Genomic DNA, 18,152 nt, shown 5'->3' with positions numbered 1-18,152 from the left:
ATATTTTCACTAAAATGGAATTGAATGGACCAAGTACTCATCAGGAGGCTAAATTTCTCTTCAAGGATACCTACTGTTTGTATTGTTGCTGAAGCCAGAGAGCAACCTCTTTCTTCAGTGAGAATAATTGAGAATTAGGGTAAACTTTGTCCACACTCTTCTCCTTTTGAAAGTAACTCTCTTTGTTTAGTAATTATTCTCTAAGCAGGATGGCCTTGTTTCTTTAGCTGAGCTAAGCTTGTAAGGGCTTTCCTCTTCACCTCTGTGGTAATGGTGCTCTCTATATCCTGAATTGCCTTCCCCAGAGGTGCCTGGGTGTATTGTATTTAGTAGAACCTTTCTGTCCTCTTTTAAGTGGAGTACTTTGCCAAAGGAATGCTCCAGTACGCACAGCACTGGTGTGGATTTATGAACCCATTAAGGAGACTGCACATTATTTAGGTCTGTTCTGTGGTCTCCTTCCTAGGTTTGTAGCTCACACTAACGAGCATGTATTCCTCCCTGAACTAACATGGCTTGTTTTTACTTGGATGCCTAAAGAGGTAAAATTTATTTTCGTTCTCTTAAAACCTTTTGACTGTTTTCTATCATAACAGAGTACATTCATTTTTAATATGGTTGCATGGTTTTATTAATACCACATTTGGGGAAAACACCAAATTTTATCAAGGTGATTTTCATATTAATGTACAATTGAGAGATGGGGAAACTGTTGTCTCTTAAGTAGTTATCTGTGCCCCAGACCAATGAATGATGAGGAAGGAGTGTTTGGATTTCTAGCCTTCAGTTCCTTATACATCCAAACATCGTCACAGGCCTTATCAAACAAAGGATTTTTAAATAAGTTGGTCAGTGGATTTGAATGCCTCTTTTTTTTATCTCCTTTGTCATATCCACATCAAAGTGTTTACAGAACTGGACTTTGTATGAAACTGAATATGAAGGATGTTTCTGTAATGTGAGCTCTGTAAAACTAGTGTTTGCTTCTGACTCCTTAAGGCCATCACAGGCATGGCTCTATTAGAAGAGCTTTCCTTGGAAGAGCGTGGCTCCCAGGGGTGCTGCAGAAAGGGACTTTGAATTAATTGGAGTGTTTGACTTCCAGGCTCTTTCTAATGTTCCTCCTCTCCGGAACTATTTCTTGGAAGAAGACAATTATAAGAACATCAAGCGTCCTCCAGGGGATATCATGTTCTTGTTGGTCCAGCGTTTTGGAGAGCTGATGAGAAAGCTCTGGAATCCTCGAAATTTCAAGGCACATGTTTCTCCCCATGAGATGCTTCAGGCTGTTGTCCTTTGCAGCAAGAAGACTTTTCAAATCACCAAGCAAGGTAAGGAATGAGTTATTCATGTTTTCTGACTTTAGGGCACCAAAACTTACTTGATGAACAAATTTACTTCCACTTGGCAGTGAGCCTTATGGTAGCCAGAGTGAGTGTCTACTCAGTAGATTGTGTGGTGAGGTTCCTTTTTTTCTTTCATCCACCTGCCTTGCTCAGTCCCAGGAGATTGCAGCTGGATAGAAAGTGTGTCTTCCTTGGTAAACTGAACTATATGGCTCAGGAAAATCAGTGGCTGGGAAAGGCACTGACTGCTTTAAGCACCTGCCACCTTTGCTTCTCATTTTGTCATGTTGCAGACTAGGATATTCTGATGAACTGTTTCAACTGTTTTCATCCCTCTACCCAATTACTTATTGCCATGTAAGTAAAGTGGACACTGTAGCGCTTAGTACCTGGATCTTATGCAGTATCATCTGGCATCCACGTCCATTTATTCACCATTCATACTGCTTTTAGTAGGTTTTAGAGCTACAGGGATAAGAAAGATAATTTTTCTCTTTCAGGAGCTCCTCATTCTTGTGGGGAAAATAGTTATATAAAAAGGTGATTAGATAACTATGATAGGAAACCAAGTGTGCTCTGGTAGGGAGAATGGATCAAGGATCCCCAATCGTACATGTGGTAGGTGGGATGGGGTCAGAGTTGGAGGAAAAGACACCTGAGTTTTAGGCAGATGGGGAGACAGGTTGGGGGGGGCATTCCAGCTAGACAGGACACTGTGAACAGAAGCATGGAGGTGCCTGGCACAGTAGAAGACTGCAGGTAACTTGACCCTTGGATTCCCGGGGACAGTGATTAGAGCTGAGGTGGCAGTTGGGAGGAAGGGATCAGATTTTTGGGTTTATATGCCAGTATAAGGAGCTTGGAAACAGTGGGGGAGTCAGTGAAGTCTCTTAAGCAAAGGTGTGACATCAGATTTGTTTTATAAACATTGTTCTGGCTGAGGAGTGATTTAGGGGGAAGTTCAGTAATGGCTTTTGATGGGTAATCAAAATTGACTTTTGATGGATAATTGATTAGTGATGGAAATCAGATGTCCTAGTTGGATCAGAGAGCTGGGGAGAGAGGAAAGACTAAGAATTTGACCTTGAGGAATGCCAGCATTTAATGATCAGGTAGAGGAGGATGTCCAGGGAATGGGGTGGCATTGCCTGAGGGCAAGGAGGAAAACCAGGAATGTGGAGTCATGCCAACTGAGGTATAGTTTGGGTTATTATAACTGCCTCCAGCTTTGACATGTCCCACTCTTCCTTCTTTTCCAGGGGATGGAGTCGACTTTTTGTCCTGGTTTCTGAATGCTCTACACTCAGCTCTGGGGGGCACAAAGAAGAAAAAGAAGAGTAAGTCTTGTTATTTTGTAAAAAGGAACTTTTATTTGTTTGCTTTATTTTAAAAACACTTTGCAGTTTGCCATCCTTTTCTCCTTGACTGTCATTTCATGTTAGGATAGTATCTGTGTGCACATGGGCTAATTTTGTTCTTTAGTAAGCTCCTCTGCATTTTTCTTCTTTAGGAAATGTTTATATCCAGGGGCATTTTTAGTAAGTGGAAATGTATATTCCTGTGCTCTGGAAATCCCCACCAAGTGTTAGACTGATGGCTTGTGCAGCATGTTGTCAACTGCTGACACCCTGGCAAAGTGAGACTAGGTGTGGGGGAGGCTCAGTGGGCGGTTTGCATGGCTTATAAGTTGAATGGTAAAGCAGACCGAAAGCTGGTTCCTCACCCTGAGTCTATTCTTGGAGAAATGAGGCTGGCCTCTATACAGATGGTCAGACTTTGAGTCCCTGTGCCCCTTAGCTTCCATGTTGGCTGAGTAGGAGTTAGACGTTTTTTACAAATGCCAAAAATAACTGGTAGCTTAAGAGACTGCTGTGCTAGGTGAATAATTTTGTAGACATAATGCAGTTTCCTTCTTTCTGTGTTCTGATGGTGTTGATGTTTCTTGATGTGGAATTGTCGTGTGGTGCTCTTTCTGCTAGATGGCCCTACCCCATCCCACCAGGTGTCTTCAGCCTGTGTGTACCCTTAGAATTCTCTAACTCATGTACTATCAGGATTCTAGAACACTGCTGTGCTTTCTGCTCTGTTCTGTCCTGTAGTCTGTATTTTCTTTATATCCAACCAAGGGAGACAGGGTGGATGTTGTCTCCCCTTGCAGGTAGAATGTAGTTATGGGAAGTTTTTGGATGTGTCTTCTTCTCCATGTGAATTTTTTGTGATTCATAAATCTACAAGCTCTGTAAGTCATTCATTCATTGCAAATGCACTAATTTTTCTCTTGTGGGCCAGACCTTGGGCTGGAGGGTCAAGGGCATCTTTGGAGAAGACACGCATAAATTACTTAAACAGATAATTGTAAAGGTACTATGGTGTATATGTTAGAAAGTTACTTCTGTGTTTAGTGAGAGCTTTGGGTCTTATGCTGGAAGATGCTGGTTTATTTTGGAAATTTAACAGGACAATATTTTGGAAATGCTTTCTAAACTAACAGAATTTGTATTTTGATTTCTGTTTGTATAGCTATTGTGACTGACGTTTTCCAGGGGTCCATGAGGATCTTCACTAAAAAGCTTCCTCATCCTGATCTGGTGAGTGGGTCGATCCTGGATCTTGGACTGATTTATATTGCCTGAAGGGATTTAGGTTGACAAAGCGATGCCTAGAGAACTGGTAAGGCCTCTGGCTCCAGGAAGAGGTTCTGCCAAACACCTGCCTCAGTGCCCTCAGGTCCCTGTGGTAACCAGTGTGCCTGTTTGGGAGTCTGGTTGGATATAGTCTGCTGGTTTAAGTTGTATGGCCACTGGGTGGTGCTGGCATGTTTTTTCAGAAAGCTCAGATAACTTTCTAGATTGTCTAAAAGCTTATTAAAAAGTCTGGTATTTAACTAAAATCTCTCTGAAGATGGAAGCTCATTAGTTCTTGCATTAATCGAACCAGGTGGTGCTACTGCACATGAAACTGCCCATTCTCTTCGCCTCCCCTCTTCACTTACTTCAGTATAAAATGAAGTAAATGTAAATGTAACAAAATAACCTTTCTTTCCATCTGTGGTGGTCTCCATGCTGTTCACATTCCTTCCCTCCTTTTTCTTCTCACCTATTTCTAGCCAGCAGAAGAAAAAGAGCAGCTGCTCCATAATGACGAGTACCAGGAGACAATGGTGGAGTCCACCTTTATGTACCTGACGCTGGACCTTCCCACCGCCCCCCTCTACAAAGATGAGAAGGAGCAGCTCATTATCCCCCAGGTGCCACTCTTCAACATCCTGGCCAAGTTCAATGGCATCACTGAGAAGGTATCCATTTGCACACCCACCTTGCTGATACCCCTTTTCCACTTGATTTTTTCATATTCTTTTTTTTTTTTTTGAGAGGGCATCTCTCATATTTATTGATCAAGTGGTTGTTAACAACAATAAAATTCTGTATAGGGGACTCAATGCACAATCATTAATCAACCCCAAGCCTAATTCTCAACAGTCTCCAATCTTCTGAAGTATAACGAACAAATTCTTACATAGTGAATAAGTTCTTACATGGTGAAGAGTGCAAGGGCAGTCATCACAGAAACTTTCGGTTTTGATCACGCATCAGGAACTATAAACAATCAGGTCAAATATGAATATTCATTTGATTTTTATACTTGATTTATATGTGAATCCCACATTTCTCTATTATTATTACTATTATTATTATTTTTTAATAAAATGCTGAAGTGGTAGGTAGATGCAAGATAAAGGTAGAAAACATAATTTAGTGCTGTAAGAGGGCAAATGTAGATGATCAGGTGTGTGCCTATAGCTAAGTATTAATCCAAGCTAGACAAGGGCAGCAAAACATCCACGGATGCAGAAGATTTCTCTCAAAACAGGGGGGGTGAGGTTCTAAGCCTCACCTCTGTTGATCCCCAATTTCTCACCTGATGGCCCCCCTGCGACTGTGCCTGTCTTAAGTTGTTCCTCCCTTGAGGAATCTTACCTGTCTCTGGCTAACCAGTCATCTTCCAGGGCCATACAGGGAAATGTAAAGTTGGTAAGTGAGAGAGAAGCAATATTGTTTGAAACGGTTAGCTTTTTACTTCTTTGCAGATTTATGTCCTGTGGCTTTTATGCCCAGCATTCGTCTTGAGGTATCTTAACCACTTGGAAGAATTATGATACTTGGTAATTTTGTTATGAGGCACGAATTCTACTTAAGGGTTGTAATTAGGTAGGAAGAAGAAAAGCTATAGAAGTAGCAGACGGAAGAAAACATGGGAAGATTGATTATTTCTTTGACATATCTTCTTGTAGAGTAACATAAGCGTGTATAGGTTTTAAACTACTAATTAAATTGCGCACACACATTAACATAATATTAACAGCTACATAACCAAAGCAGGCCTACAATTACCAGCCATCTCCAGTGAAACCAAGAAAACCAGTTAGGCACCCTAGGCATTTGTGAAAACTTATCAGTGATATGATGGATATTGTCTAACTGAATTTGAATAGTTTGAGAAAAATCAGACAAATTAAAACAACACATTCCTGGGAACTGTTCACATCCCATATGTTCTTTTAACAGTAGATAGTCTGTAGTCGCAAGATTTTGGAGCGCTGCAACTTGCACTTCTCCTAATTCTTGGTTGAGTTCCGACAGTATAGATCCAGTCAAATTTGTTGTTTTACTGTATGCACAGGCCAGCTTAGATATCTCCTCCTTCATTCCAATGGCAAGTCCAGAAACTGGTGGGATGACTGCAGCTACAACTGCAACAGGGCCAGGATCTTTGTTGATGTTTTTTGATGATCATCTTCTGGAATGACTGTTCCAGAGAATGTTGATGTTGGAAGTTCTTCTTCATATCGTATCTTAATTCGTTTTCTGGGTAGCCAAATTAGGCTTTGATCCTCTGTATAAATACAAACAAACCCTTTGTCCACACTTTGATATGCCCTTTATATCACTGTGAAGAACTTATTGGAGATTACCACACAGGAACTGCTTTTTTTTTTTTTTTTTTAAGAGAAAGGAATATTATCAGAAAAATGTACTTCCATAGCTGATCATCTGACACCCTTTAAATGTTCAAAATTAAGGATATTTAAAGCATGCATTAATCGTTGATTTACAGTAAGTTTTATCCTATCAGGGAGTAATCCCCTTTTCTTTCTTTCTTTTTTTTTTTTTCTGTTATCATTAATCTACAATTACATGAAGAATATTACGTTTACTAGGCTCTCCCCTATACCAGGTCCCCCCACAAACCCCTTTACAGTCACTGTCCATCAGCATAGCAAAATGTTGTAGAATCACTACTTGTCTTCTCTGTGTTGTACAGCCCTCCCCTTTCTCCCACCCCCCCATTATGCATGCTAATCATAATACCCCCTTTCTTCTTCCCCCCCCTTATCCCTCCCTACCCACCCATCCTCCCCAGTCCCTTTCCCGTTGGTACCTGTTAGTCCATTCTTGGGTTCTGTGATTCTGCTGCTGTTTTGTTCCTTCAGTTTTTCCTTTGTTCTTATACTCCACAGATGAGTGAAATCTTTGGTATTTCTCTTTCTCCGCTTGGCTTATTTCACTGAGCATAATACCGTCTAGCTCCATCCATGTTGTTGCAAATGGTAGGATTTGTTTTCTTCTTATGGCTGAGTAATATTCCGTTGTGTATATGTACCACATCTTTATCCATTCATCTACTGATGGACACTTAGGTTGCTTCCAATTCTTGGCTATTGTAAATAGTTCTGCGATAAACATAGGGGTGCATCTGTCTTTTTCAAACTTGAGTGCTGCGTTCTTAGGGTAAATTCCTAGGAGTGGAATTCCTGGGTCAAATGGTAAGTCTATCTTGAGCATTTTGAGGAACCTCCATACTGCTTTCCACAATGGTTGAACTAATTTACATTCCCACCAGCAGTGTAGGAGGGTTCCCCTTTCTCCACAACCTCGTCAACATTTGTTGTTGTCTGTCTTGGATGGTAGCCATCCTTACTGGTGTGAGGTGATATCTCATTGTGGTTTTAATTTGCATTTCTCTGATAATTAGCGATGTGGAGCATCTTTTCATGTGTCTGTTGGCCATCTGTATTTCCTTTTTGGAGGACTGTCTGTTCAGTTCCTCTGCCCATTTTTTAATTGGATTTTTTGCTTTTTGTTTGTTGAGGTGGGTGAGCTCTTTATATATTTTGGACGTCAAGCCTTTATCAGATCTGTCATTTACAAATAAAAATACTGTAGGGTACCTTTTTGTTCTATTGATGGTGCTTTTGCTGTACAGAAGCTTTTCAGTTTAATATAATCCCACTTGTTCATTTTTGCTGTTGTTTTCCTTGTCCGGGGAGATATGTTCAAGAAGAGGTCACTCATGTTTATGTCTAAGAGGTTTTTGCCTATGTTTTTTTCTAAGAGTTTTATGGTTTCATGACTCACATTCAGGTCTTTGATCCATTTTGAGTTTCCTTTTGTGTATGGGGTTAGACAATGGTCCAGTTTCATTCTACTACATGTAGCTGTCCAGTTTTGCCAGCACCATCTGTTGAAGAGACTGTCATTTCGCCATTGTATGTCCATGGCTCCTTTATCAACTATCAATTGACCATATATGTTTGGATTAATGTCTGGAGTCTCTAGTCTGTTCCACTGGTCTGTGGCTCTGTTCTTGTGCCAGTACCAAATTGTCTTGATTACTATGGCTTTGTAGTAGAGCTTGAAGTTGGAGAGTGAGATCCCCCCTACTTTATTCTTCTTTCTCAGGATTGCTTTGGCTATTCGGGGTCTTTGGTGTTTCCATATGAATTTTTGAATTATTTGTTCCAGTTCATTGAAGAATGTTGCTGGTAGTTTCATAGGGATTGCATCAAATCTGTATATTGCTTTGGTCAGGATGGCCATTTTGATGATATTAATTCTTCCTAGCCATGAGCATGGGATGAGTTTCCATCTGTTAGTGTCCCCTTTAATTTCTCTTAAGAGTGACTTGTAGTTTTCAGGGTATAGGTCTTTCACTTCTTTGGTTAGGTTTATTCCTAGGTATTTTATTCTTTTTGATGCAATTGTGAATGGAATTATTTTCCTGATTTCTCATTCTATTGGTTCATTGTTAGTATATAGGAAAGCCACATATTTCTGTGTGTTAATTTTGTATCCTGCAACTTTGCTGTATTCCGATAACAGTTTAGTAGTTTTGGAGTCGAGTCTTTAGGGTTTTTTATGTACAATATCATGTCATCTGCAAATAGTGACAGTTTAACTTCTTCTTTACCATTCTGGATTCCTTGTATTTCTTTGTTTTGTCTGATTGCCGTGACTAGGACCTCCAGTACTATGTTAAATAACAGTGGGGAAAGTGGGCATCCCAGTCTTGTTCCCGATCTCAGAGGAAAAGCTTTCAGCTTCTCGCTGTTCAGTATAATGTTGGCTGTGGGTTTATCATATATGGCCTTTATTATGTTGAGGTACTTGCTCTCTATACCCATTTTGTTGAGAGTTTTTATCATGAATGGATGTTGAATTTTGTCAAATGCTTTTTCAGCATCTATGGAGATGATCATGTGGTTTTTGTCTTTCTTTTTGTTGATGTGGTGGATGATGTTGATGGATTTTCGAATGTTGTACCATCCTTGCATCCCTGGGATGAATCCTACTTGGTCATGGTGTATGATCCTTTTGATATATTTTTGAATTCGGTTTGCTAATATTTTATTGAGTATTTTTGCATCTACATTCATCAGGGATATTGGTGTGTAATTTTCTTTTTTGGTGGGGTCTTTGCCTGGTTTTGGTATTAGGGTGATGTTGGCTTTGTTCTTGGGTAGTTTTTTGATTACCGTTTCAATTTCTTTGCTCGTAATTGGTTTGTTTAACTTTTGTTTTTCTTCCTGGGTCAGTCTTGGAAGGTTGTATTTTTCTAGGAAGTTGTCCATTTCTTCTAGGTTTTCCAGCTTGTTGGAATATAGGTTTTCATAGTAGTCTTTAATAATTCTTTGTATTTCTGTGGAGTCTGTAGTGATTTTTCCGTTCTCATTTCTGATTCTGTTGATGTGTGTTGACTCTCTTTTTCTCTTAATAAGTTTGGCTAGAGGCTTATCTATTTTGTTTATTTTCTCAAAGAACCAGCTCTTGGTTTCATTGATTTTTGCTATTGTTTTATTCTTCTCAATTTTGTTCATTTCTTCTCTGATCTTTATTATGTCCCTCCTTCTGCTGACTTTAGGCCTCATTTGTTCTTATTTTTCCAGTTTCAATAATTGTGATGTTAGACTATTCATTTGGGATTGTTCTTCCTTACTCAAGTGTGCCTGGATCGCTATATACTTTCCTCTTAAGACTGCTTTCACTGCGTCCCACAGAAGTTGGGGCTTTGTGTTGTTGTTGTCATTTGTTTCCATATATTCCTTGATCTCTATTTTAATTTGTTCGTTGATCCATTGATTATTTAGGAGCATGTTGTTAAGCCTCCATGTGTTTGTGAGCCTTTTTGTTTTCTTTGTACAGTTTATTTCTAGTTTTATACCTTTGTGGTCTGAAAAGTTCGTTGGTAGATTTCAATATTTTGGAATTTACTGAGGCTCTTTTTGTGGGCTAGTATGTGGTCTATTCTGGAGAATGTTCCATGTGCACTTGAGAAGAATGTATATCCTGTTGCTTTTGGATGTAGAGTTCTATAGATGTCTATTAGGTCCATCTGCTCTACTGTGTTGCTCAGTGCCTCCGTGTCCTTACTTATTTTCTGCCCAGTGGATCTATCCTTTGGGGTGAGTGGTGTGTTGAAGTCTCCTAAAATGAATGCATTACAGTCTGTTTCCCCCTTTAGTTCTGTTAGTATTTGTTTCACATATGCTGGTGCTCCTGTGTTGGGTGCATATATATTTAGAATGGTTATATCCTCTTTTTGGACTGAGCCCTTTATCATTATATAGTGTCCTTCTTTATCTCTTGTTACTTTCTTTGTTTTGAAGTCTATTTTGTCTGATATTAGTACTGCAACCCCTGCTTTCTTCTCGCTGTTGTTTGCTTGAAATATGTTTTTCCATCCCTTGACTTTTAGTCTGTACATGTCTTTGGGTTTGAGGTGAGTTTCTTGTAAGCAGCATATAGATGGGTCTTGCTTTTTTATCCATTCTGTTACTCTGTGTCTTTTGATTGGTGCATTCAGTCCATTAACATTTAGGGTGACTATTGAAAGATATGTACTTATTGCCATTGCAGGCTTTAAATTCGTGGTTACCAAAGGTTCAAGGTTAGCCTCTTTAGTATCACTGCCTAACTTAGCTCGCTTATTGAGCTGTTATATACACTGTCTGGAGATTCTTTTCTTCTCTCCCTTCTTGTTCCTCCTCCTCGATTCTTCATATGTTGGGTGTTTTGTGCTGTGCTCTTTCTAGGAGTGCTCCCATCTAGAGCAGTCCCTGTAAGATGTTCTGTAGAGGTGGTTTGTGGGAAGCAAATTCCCTCAGCTTTTGTTTGTCTGGGAATTGTTTAATCCCACCGTCATATTTGAATGATAGTCGTGCTGGATACAGTATCCTTGGTTCAAGGCCCTTTTGTTGCATTGTATTAAATATATCATGCCATTCTCTTCTGGCCTGTAGGGTTTCTGTTGAGAAATCTGATGTTAGCCTGATGGGTTTCCCTTTATAGGTGACCTTTTTCTCTCTAGCTGCCTTTAAAACTCTTTCCTTGTCCTTGATCTTTGCCATTTTAATTATTATGTGTCTTGGTGTTGTCCTTCTTGGATCCTTTCTGTTGGGGGTTCTGTGTATTTCCGTGGTCTGTTCGATTATTTCCTCCCCCAGTTTGGGGAAGTTTTCAGCAATTATTTCTTCTAAGATACTTTCCATCTCTTTTCCTCTCTCTTCTTCTTCTGGGACCCCTATAATACGGATATTGTTCCTTTTGGATTGGTCACACAGTTCTCTTAATATTGTTTCATTCCTGGAGATCCTTTTATCTCTCTATGTCAGCTTCTATGCGTTCCTGTTCTCTGGTTTCAATTCCATCAATGGCCTCTTGCATCCTATCCATTCTGCTTATAAACCCTTCCAGAGTTTGTTTCATTTCTGCGATCTCCTTTCTGGCATCTGTGATCTCCCTCCGGACTTCATCCCATTTCTCTTGCGTATTTCTCTGCATCTCTGTCAGCATGTTTATGATTCTTATTTTGAATTCTTTTTCAGGAAGACTGGTTAGGTCTGTCTCCTTCTCTGGTGTTGTCTCTGTGATCTTTGTCTGCCTATAGCTTTGCCTTTTCATGGTGATAGGAATAGTTTGCAGAGCTGGGATGAGTGACGGCTGGAAGAACTTCCCTTCTTGTTGGTTTGTGGCCCTCCTCTCCTGGGAGAACAGCGACCTCTAGTGGCTTGTGCTGCGCAGCTGCGTGCAGACAGGGTTTCTGCTTCCTGCCCGGCTGCTATGGAGTTAATCTCCGCTGTTGCTGTGGGCGTGGCCTGGCTCGGGCAGCTACTCCAAAATGGTGGAGTCGCGTTGGAGCAGGAGCTGCTGGGAGGCTATTTATCTCCGTAAGGGGCCTCCCTGCTCCCTGCAGCCCAGGGGTTAGGGTGCCCAGAGATCCCCAGATTCCCTACCTCTGGATTAAGTGACCCACCCTGCCCCTTTAAGACTTCCAAAAAGCACCCGCCAAAACAAAACAACAACCACCAAAAAAAAAAAAAAAGAAAAAATTTTTAAATTAAAAAAAAAATTTTTTTTAGTTTAAAAAAAAAGGTGGTCGCTCGTTTTTCTTTATTCTCCGGTGCCAGCCTCAGGCCTCTGCTCACCGGTCTTGCTGCCCTGTTTCCCTAGTATTGGGGTCCCTATCCCTTTAAGACTTCCAAAAAGCGCTCGCCAAAACAAAACAGCAAAAAAGCAAAAAAAAAAAAAAATGGTCGCGCGCTTTTCTTATGTCCTCCAACACCCGGCCTCCAGTGCCCGCTCACTGTTCTTGCTGCCCTGTTTTCCTAGTATCAAGGGCCCTGCACTCTGGCCCGGATGGCTGGGGCTGGGTGTTCGGCAGTCCTGGGCTCCGTCTCCCTCCTGCTCTGCCTGCTCTTCTCCTGCCGGGAGCTGGGGGGAGGGGCGCTCGGCTCCCGCCGGGCCGGGGCTTGTATCTTAACCCCTTCGCGAGGCGCTGGGTTCTCTCAGGTGCGGATGTGGTCTGGATATTGTCCTGTGTCCTCTGGTCTTTATTCTAGGAAGGGTTGTCTTTGTTATATTTTCATAGATATATGTTGTTTTGGGAGGAGATTTCCCCTGCTCTACTCACGCCGCCATCTTCCGCCCCTCTCCTAGTCTGACTCATTTTTATGGTAAATTAGGTGAATTTTCACCAGCCTGGACTTCCATAGCCCTGCAAGCCTACCTAGATCCAGTATCCTAAATTAACATTCAACCACTTTGTTTTCCAGTGATACAGGACAGTTTCCCTAACCTCAGAGCCTTTGTCTCATCTTCTGACTTTGTTTTCATTAACACCAGGAATGTGGATCTGAGAGAGTATTTGTCTGAGGAAGTACAAGCCGTACACAAGGACACTACCTACGACCTCATCGCCAACATTGTACATGATGGCAAGCCCTCCGAGGGCTCCTACCGGATCCACGTGCTTCATCATGTGAGTGGTGCTGACTTCTCATGGCAAAGAGGGGCAAAAACGAGTTTATTTGGCATTTCAGAGGGCAGCTCTCTGCAGTTTGCCCCTTCTTTGCCTTGACTTTTGGGATCCTGCAAATAGCAGGACTGTCAGTAGTTAGTGTAAGGCATCGGTTCTCAGTTTTGGCCTCACACTGGACTCACCTGGGGAGATGTAAAAATCCCGATGCTGGAGCCACTTCAGGCGAACTACATTTGAACTATGTAATTTCTGCCTGTTGATTTTCAACTGGAGTAGAGGCTAGGGATGCTGCTAAATGTCCTATAGTGTGCAGGCTGCCCCTGCAGCAAAGAATTACCTGGCCTAAGTGCCAGTCAGATTTGAGAGACTGCAGTAGATTTTCTGGAGGTGGGGCCAGGCATTGTGAAGCCATGAAGTTATCCAGGAAATTGCAGTGTGCAGCCAAAGCTGAGAACCACTGTCCTAGACTAGAGCTTTAGCACCTACAGTGCAATCCTAGGAGCCACAGCATCAATGTCACATGAGAACTGGTTAGAAATGCAGAATCTCAGGCCCCTCCCAAACCTCTGAATCAGAATCTGCAATTTAATAAGACACTGTGATTGGTATGAAATTAAAGTTGATGAAGGAGTGGTCAAAGAGGTTCCCTTCCAGCTAAAAGATTTTGTGAATTAGTTTCAACCTGAAAATGGATGAAACTTATGCTTAAGATGTATTTGGTATCATACAGATTATTAGCCCAGATTGTTTTAATTTGATGAGTCTTTTGGGACTGTCGGTTTAATTATGACTAGCATCTATTTATCACATGCTTTACTGTGTGCTACAAAGAATGCCTCGTGCATAATATATGTTTGTCTCACTTTTATCCTTAACACACATCTCCAAGACAGGTGTTAATACCATCTTTTTACAAATGAGGAAACCTAGGCTCAGAGTTAGAGTATTTTATCTTAAGTCAGTAGAACTGAGACTTGAACTCAGAGTTGGTTTCACCATGTTCTTAACCAGTCCTGGAACAAGGAACAGGGACTTGATTATGTGATCCTGAGCTTTTGTTATGTGTCGTATGTTCTGAAATAGTGGGCCATCTGGAATGTCTATATTCCGTAGTACCTGTCTTAAGCGTTCCTTAGGAGTTTGGGTGTAGAAGGCCGGTGGGCCTCCAGAGGGGGCCTGCCATCACCTGGAAACCTCTTTTCCCCCTTGTTTATGGAAGCATGAAGTGAGGTAGAGTTTGCTGGGTTTGTAGACTGAAGGAAATGGGTTAGTACTGTGGAAAGTCTGACTGACTTGCTGTGCTCTCTGGGCTGGGGGTGGGAAGGTTCACTTAAAGGTTTTTCTCAAAAGTGTACACCTCACTTCTTAAGTAAGTGTGTCTAGTCTGACACTTGAGCAGGAAGGAGACATCTTAAATGAGAAATGGAGGGCTTCCTCTTTTTTCCCTTTATTGTCCACTTAAATTTTCTTGAAAGGTGTACCGTGTTTGAGACTCCATTGTACTTCAAGGAATCCTTGGCAGGAATTGAGTTTGCCAAGATCAGCATCCCCAAAGCTCTTTAAATTGAATGACACTCAGCAGAGCTCATGTACCCTCTTTCTTATGACTCTGGCTGGATGATGGTCTTGTGGCTATTCTGATTTTTCTGACTTTGGGCTGTGGTCCCTTCCTTCTTCACCCTTTTGGCTTTAGGAAACAGACTAACCCAGCCCTTCATACTTTTCACAGGGGACAGGCAAATGGTATGAATTGCAAGACCTCCAGGTGACTGACATCCTTCCCCAGATGATCACGCTATCAGAGGCTTACATTCAGGTGGGCTGGTCAGCACGGGGTAGATGGGGTGAGGGGCCCGCTAGAGGAATGGGGTTGTGTGAAGGCACAGAGTGGGATTGAGTTGAAGTCTTAGTTAGGCTGTGTGCCTATTGCTACGTACTGAGGGGTGAGATGGGGCCAGACTCTATGGCCTGGACGTCCAGGAGTGACTTTCAGACAAGAAGGGAAGAGCAGGGAAGCATGGAAGATTCTGAGTGAACAAGAAGGGTATGTTTACGGCCAGGTTAGTTTTACTGAGGTGTGTGGTCTGACTTTAAGGAGAAAGAGCCTGGAATCATTAGGATGCCAGCTGGGCTGGTGCAGAAGCTTTCCCGTTCCCTGCGCAGCACTAGCACTCTCGGGGACCCGCACAGCGCCTCCTGCGTGTCTTCTTTGTAGCACAGTTGTGGAGCACCACCGCCCGTATTGTGACTGTCTTCTCCATCAGATTGAGAGCTAGTGGAGCAGAGTATCTCGTCTTCTCTGTCAGCCGCCCTAGGACCTGGCGAAGAAGGAACACGGAGACCAAGAAAAAGCTGTAGTTTTATAAAAAAAGGAGGGGAGACTGTTCTCATTCTAGAGATAACTCTTAGCAATTTTGTCTAAGATTGTAGGCTTGTCTGTGGGCCCTTTTTTAGAAAGGTAGTTTGAAATGGGAAGTATGAAAGAGGGAGATGGGTAGAAAAGTGAAAATTGAATGAGAAGGAATTTTCTGGAAGATTATAAACAAGTGTCTGGAAACTTCACAAATAATGCAAGTGGAGTGACAGGTTGTTCAGTGCCTAGGGTAGACTAGGTACTTGATAAATTTGATAAGTATTTGTGGATTGAATGCCTGCTCCTGAATTACTACTGTATTTATTTATTACAGATTTGGAAGAGGCGAGACAATGATGAAACCAACCAGCAGGGGGCTTGAATGAGGAGTGTTTGGCTTTGCTCCTGGGGGCCGTGAATGAGAATACCGAAGCTGTAACTGAGCACAGGGCAACTGGCACATTCCTAGGCCAGCCCAGTATTTATGGGTTCTGGTTCACACCAGAGCATCAGAGGGGCCCACTCCTAGCTTTGGCAGGCTAGAACTCTTTTACAGATGTATGTAATTTATTTCTGAGTAGCTGGGAGTATCTGAAGGACAAGATAATTTCTAAGCATCAAAGCCTCAGGATTCTAGGAATAAACATGAAGCCAGTAACATCCCCCTCCATTGTGGGTAGATAGTTTTCCTGTGGGTCTCTTCATTTCCTGATGTGTTTTTGGAATGGATTAAATATTTTCCTGTTTTTAAACCAGCCTCTTGTTTTATATGCTCCCCTTAGGCCACCGCCTAATCCTCACAAGCTGTCTACCCTCCAGTCTCGTCATCTGGTAGGCATGATGCATGTTCCCCGTCAGCCCGTGGGTGGTGTGTCAGTTCAGATGCGTTTGTCTCTAAGTAACAAAATATCTGACTCAAAAGTAATATATTGTTAGGCTTAACTAGAAGTCTGGAGGTGGGTGGGTTCAGCCTGCGGTGCAGGGCCATGTGAGGGAAGAGGGGAGGGGAGGAAAGTAGGAAGAGCATCTGGCTGCCATGCAATTCTGAGTCTCAGCCAGGCCATTGGGGAGCTCAGAGCAAAGATCACTTGTCAGAAGAATGGAGCAGAAATGGCTTTTGTCAAGCTTGGTTATAGGTTAGGAGCAGCCTGGAGGACGGGTGGCCTTGGCCTAAGCACTGGTAGATATGAAGATGTGGGAGATCCAGGAGCTGGCGGCTGTCAGTAAACCCAGAAAGTTCTCTTAAGGTGGGGGGTCAGGGCCACTCTTTACTTCTGGGACATGATCCTGTCCTATTGACAGTCTCAGTATTTCCTTTGCAGGCTTGTCTTCATCCAGCCATTAAAAGTCAGGATTCCTCAAAACTCAGTCGTGGGCCTTCTCTTCTCACTGTTTGCTTTTCCCCTAGGCTGTTTCAGCTAAGCCTGTGGCTTCACCTACCACTTTAAGGGAAAGGACTTTAATTTTAATCCCAGACTTCTCTAAATCCTTGAATTTTAGAGTCAACTGCCTACTTGATATTTTTGGGTGTCTTAAAGTCAACCTAAGCTCAACATTGTTCAGAACTAAGCTTTTGAGTTTTTTCCTCAAACGTGGCCCCTTCCCAATGGTTTCCATGTAATTGAAGCATTCTGCCACTAATCCAGGTACATAAGCTGGGAGTTCACCAGGGGTTGTCTTTCTCCCACTTGGCTTGTCTAGCCTATTACCAAGTCCTGCTGATTTTACTTATAAGTGTCTAGCATCTCCCCACTGCTTTTCATTCCTTGCCTCTGTCTAGTCTAAGTAATGCCAGCCTAGTCCAGGTCCAGTTAGAGAGAAACCATATAATAATTTGATCAGGGAAAGTTTAATTTTAATTACTGTAATGGGATTGGAGTAACTGGGATTGGCTAGTAAGACAAGCACTCTAAAGAATGCGGGAATGGCAGATAGGAGGAGCCATGCTATACCCCTAAGGACTCCCACAGTGACCCAGGCTGAGCCAGACCTTGTTGAAACTCTGCCCCCAGAACCTGGCAGAAATCTCTTCAGTGCAACAGGGAAAGTTGTTTATGGGGAGGGGAGTGCCTGATGCAGCTGCTGTATGCTGGGGCTGCTGGCTGCTGTGTCCTGTGGCAGCCTGAGGCAGGAAAAGCCACACTTGCTGCTTTCAAGGGGTCACCCTGACCCTGGAGCAGGCAAGCAAAACCCTCTCTTCCTGCCGTGTGCCTCTAGCACCTCTCCTGACAAAGCTTCAGTGGCAGCAGGCAAAGAAAAATCTAAAGGGTCCAAATCCATTTCTCAGAGCAGACGGGGCGAATTTGGAGCTAAGAGATGTTCTCCTTATGCTGCACCCTGAAAAGTGGAAGAACAAATCCTCTCTGCTCTTGGGCCATAACACTTCCTACGGTGTCTCCTTCCCAACCCTCTGGGGGTGTAGGATGCTGGGCCATGTCCCAGAGACCCTCTGAGCCCCAGCTGCAGCCACTTCCTCCATTTCTTTGCCCACCAGCTAGTTAACTCCTGACCTGTGAAGTGAAGCCTCCTCTTCCATTATCCAGGAGTTCATTCCCATTCTTGCTTTTGGAATAAACAATTAATGCTTCCCCTCCTTCAGGCTTTGGGTCTTCCATCTTCCCAACCAAGTTTTTTAAAAAATTTAAAACACTCTTTTCAAGGACCTTGGTCTTGACATTGAAATAATGGCTTTCAAGACCACAGTCTGCTACAGATCTATAAAAAGTCCACTTAAAAGCTCAAATCCAGAGGCCAAGGATTTGTGTATATCATCCCTACCTTAAGAGCAGGTAGTATAGAAGGCTTTACCTGGTGCTTGAAGGGTGGAGGTGTGGGGGAAACGGATTGAAAAGGTCTGT

At 42.4% G+C, this 18,152-nt stretch overlaps 1 protein-coding gene across 1 annotated transcript in view; it reads left to right on the top strand.

The window, feature by feature from the left end:
- The window catches only part of USP39 (ubiquitin specific peptidase 39), a 31,069-nt gene extending 15,023 nt beyond the window's left edge, over window positions 1–16,046 (top strand). Inside the window, exons 6-12 of the mRNA XM_057497539.1 lie at window positions 1,106–1,331; window positions 2,606–2,683; window positions 3,867–3,934; window positions 4,453–4,671; window positions 12,720–12,941; window positions 14,671–14,757; window positions 15,629–16,046. Coding sequence (XP_057353522.1) covers window positions 1,106–1,331; window positions 2,606–2,683; window positions 3,867–3,934; window positions 4,453–4,671; window positions 12,720–12,941; window positions 14,671–14,757; window positions 15,629–15,676 — 948 coding nt within the window. The 3' untranslated portion in view covers window positions 15,677–16,046. The remainder of the gene's footprint in view (window positions 1–1,105; window positions 1,332–2,605; window positions 2,684–3,866; window positions 3,935–4,452; window positions 4,672–12,719; window positions 12,942–14,670; window positions 14,758–15,628) is intronic.
- The last annotated feature ends 2,106 nt before the right edge of the window (window positions 16,047–18,152 follow it).

Source organism: Manis pentadactyla, chromosome 2 (assembly GCF_030020395.1).
Source record: "Manis pentadactyla isolate mManPen7 chromosome 2, mManPen7.hap1, whole genome shotgun sequence".
NCBI classification, from domain to species: Eukaryota; Metazoa; Chordata; class Mammalia; order Pholidota; family Manidae; genus Manis; species Manis pentadactyla.
The sequence above is the reverse complement of the archived record's forward strand: the minus strand, read 5'-3'. Positions and strand labels throughout refer to the sequence as shown.